Source organism: Gavialis gangeticus, unplaced genomic scaffold (genome assembly GCF_001723915.1).
Source record: "Gavialis gangeticus isolate Ggan-Ray unplaced genomic scaffold, GavGan_comp1, whole genome shotgun sequence".
Lineage (NCBI taxonomy): Eukaryota > Metazoa > Chordata > Crocodylia > Gavialidae > Gavialis > Gavialis gangeticus.
Window position 1 is genome coordinate 9,612,640 of NW_017729019.1, and position 1,543 is coordinate 9,614,182.

At 43.6% G+C, this 1,543-nt stretch overlaps 1 protein-coding gene across 1 annotated transcript in view; it reads left to right on the forward strand.

Annotated features, from left to right (window-relative positions):
- LOC109295096 (complement component receptor 1-like protein) overlaps nt 1-1,543 on the forward strand; it is an 18,005-nt gene that overhangs the window by 5,801 nt on the left and 10,661 nt on the right. The window contains exons 3-4 of the mRNA XM_019513749.1: nt 668-753; nt 1,008-1,208. Coding sequence (XP_019369294.1) covers nt 668-753; nt 1,008-1,208 — 287 coding nt within the window. The remainder of the gene's footprint in view (nt 1-667; nt 754-1,007; nt 1,209-1,543) is intronic.

A 1,543-nucleotide genomic window follows, 5' to 3' on the forward strand; every position in this document is an offset into this window, starting at 1 on the left:
CCCATTTGACTGTGTGGGTGTCTACGCCACAGCTTCCCATTTTCTTAATGAGAATGATGTGAGAGACAGTGTAAAAAGCCTTCCGGAAGTCCAGGAAGACTATGTCCACTGCTACCCCTGCATCTAATGATCTGGTGATCATTTCTTACTTCCCAAACTGATTGCAGGACAGCAAAAGGGAATCATGTCACAGCAGCAGATGTGAAAAGCAGGGGGTCAATGGAGTAGTGCTGGCCTGATCTCCAGGGATCCTGGTTTTCTCCGATAAAAAATAATCCCCAATTTTTGGATTAAAAAAAATAACCCCAAATCCACACTTTTCTGTGATTAAAGTGAAACACCACTGTATATATATAGTGGTGTTTCACAATTGTCAGTTCTGCTTGAGTGTTGAGGGAAAATGCAGCTGATATTGGGAGGAGGACTGGAGTTGTGGGTGCAGGATGGAGACTTAAGTCCTTAGATCCAAGAATACCAGTGCATTGGGCCTCCGTAGGATTCTGTGCCAAGGACGGGCTGTTGGAGAAGTCTGAGCCGGTGAGAAATCTTGGCCTTTTGAATTGTAGCTTAAAAATAGGAGTATTGGTGACCACCTCTTGGGGCTGAAAAGTTAGGAGTTAAGCTGTATGAGCTGAAACCAGCTAATAACCCTCCTGTCTAACTCTAGGTACCGATTGATTGGAAAGGATCAAAGGCGATGTGAGATTTCTGGCAAGACTGTTAGATGGAGTGGTGACGTACCCATTTGTCAAAGTAAGTAGTTCACCACTACCACTGATGGGGAATAGTTCAACAATAAAAATGTTCATCTGCTCATTAAAATGGAAGCTTTTGTAAAGACTCTTTTTCCTGGGTCCAGTTTCTGGGGTGTATATGTATGTGTGTGTGACGGGTGTCCTTTTGGGAAGTGCCAGTTTTGTAGCTTGCAAAACATTGGTGCACAACTGGCAACTGAAGCAGCTGCTTTGCTAGTGTTGATTTTAAAACAATCCTCTCTGTCTCTCTAGATATTCCTTGTCTTCCACCTCCAGATATCCCTCACGGGAGCTACAGCGACACATTCACAAGTGACTTCGTTTATGGGTCAGCTGTGACTTACAAGTGTGACAAGGGATACACGCTCATTGGAAAGGACCTTATTTACTGCACAACAAAGGATAAGAAAAATGGAGAGTGGAGTGGGCCTGCCCCGGAGTGTCGAAAGACAGGTGATATGTCCGTCTGCAATCTTCCTCCTCTGCTCGTTTAAGCCAAAAAGGTTAGGTTTGGGGAAAATGCACAAATTTAAGAATTCTGCCAAAGTTGAGCTCTTAGGGACCTTCATATTAGTGAGAGCTTTGAAGAATTTTCCATGGTTCATGTGATGTAGGGACTGAGTCATGCTGGAGAAGGTATGCTGGGGAAATGATGCATTTGAGGCACTGACAGAGGAACTGTAACTGCAGAGCAGGTGAAGTTAGAAATATTCCCTTCCCCATTAGAATGGGCATTTGCTCTCTTTCCATTAAAAAAAAAATATTAGACATGGTCACAAAAGACAAAA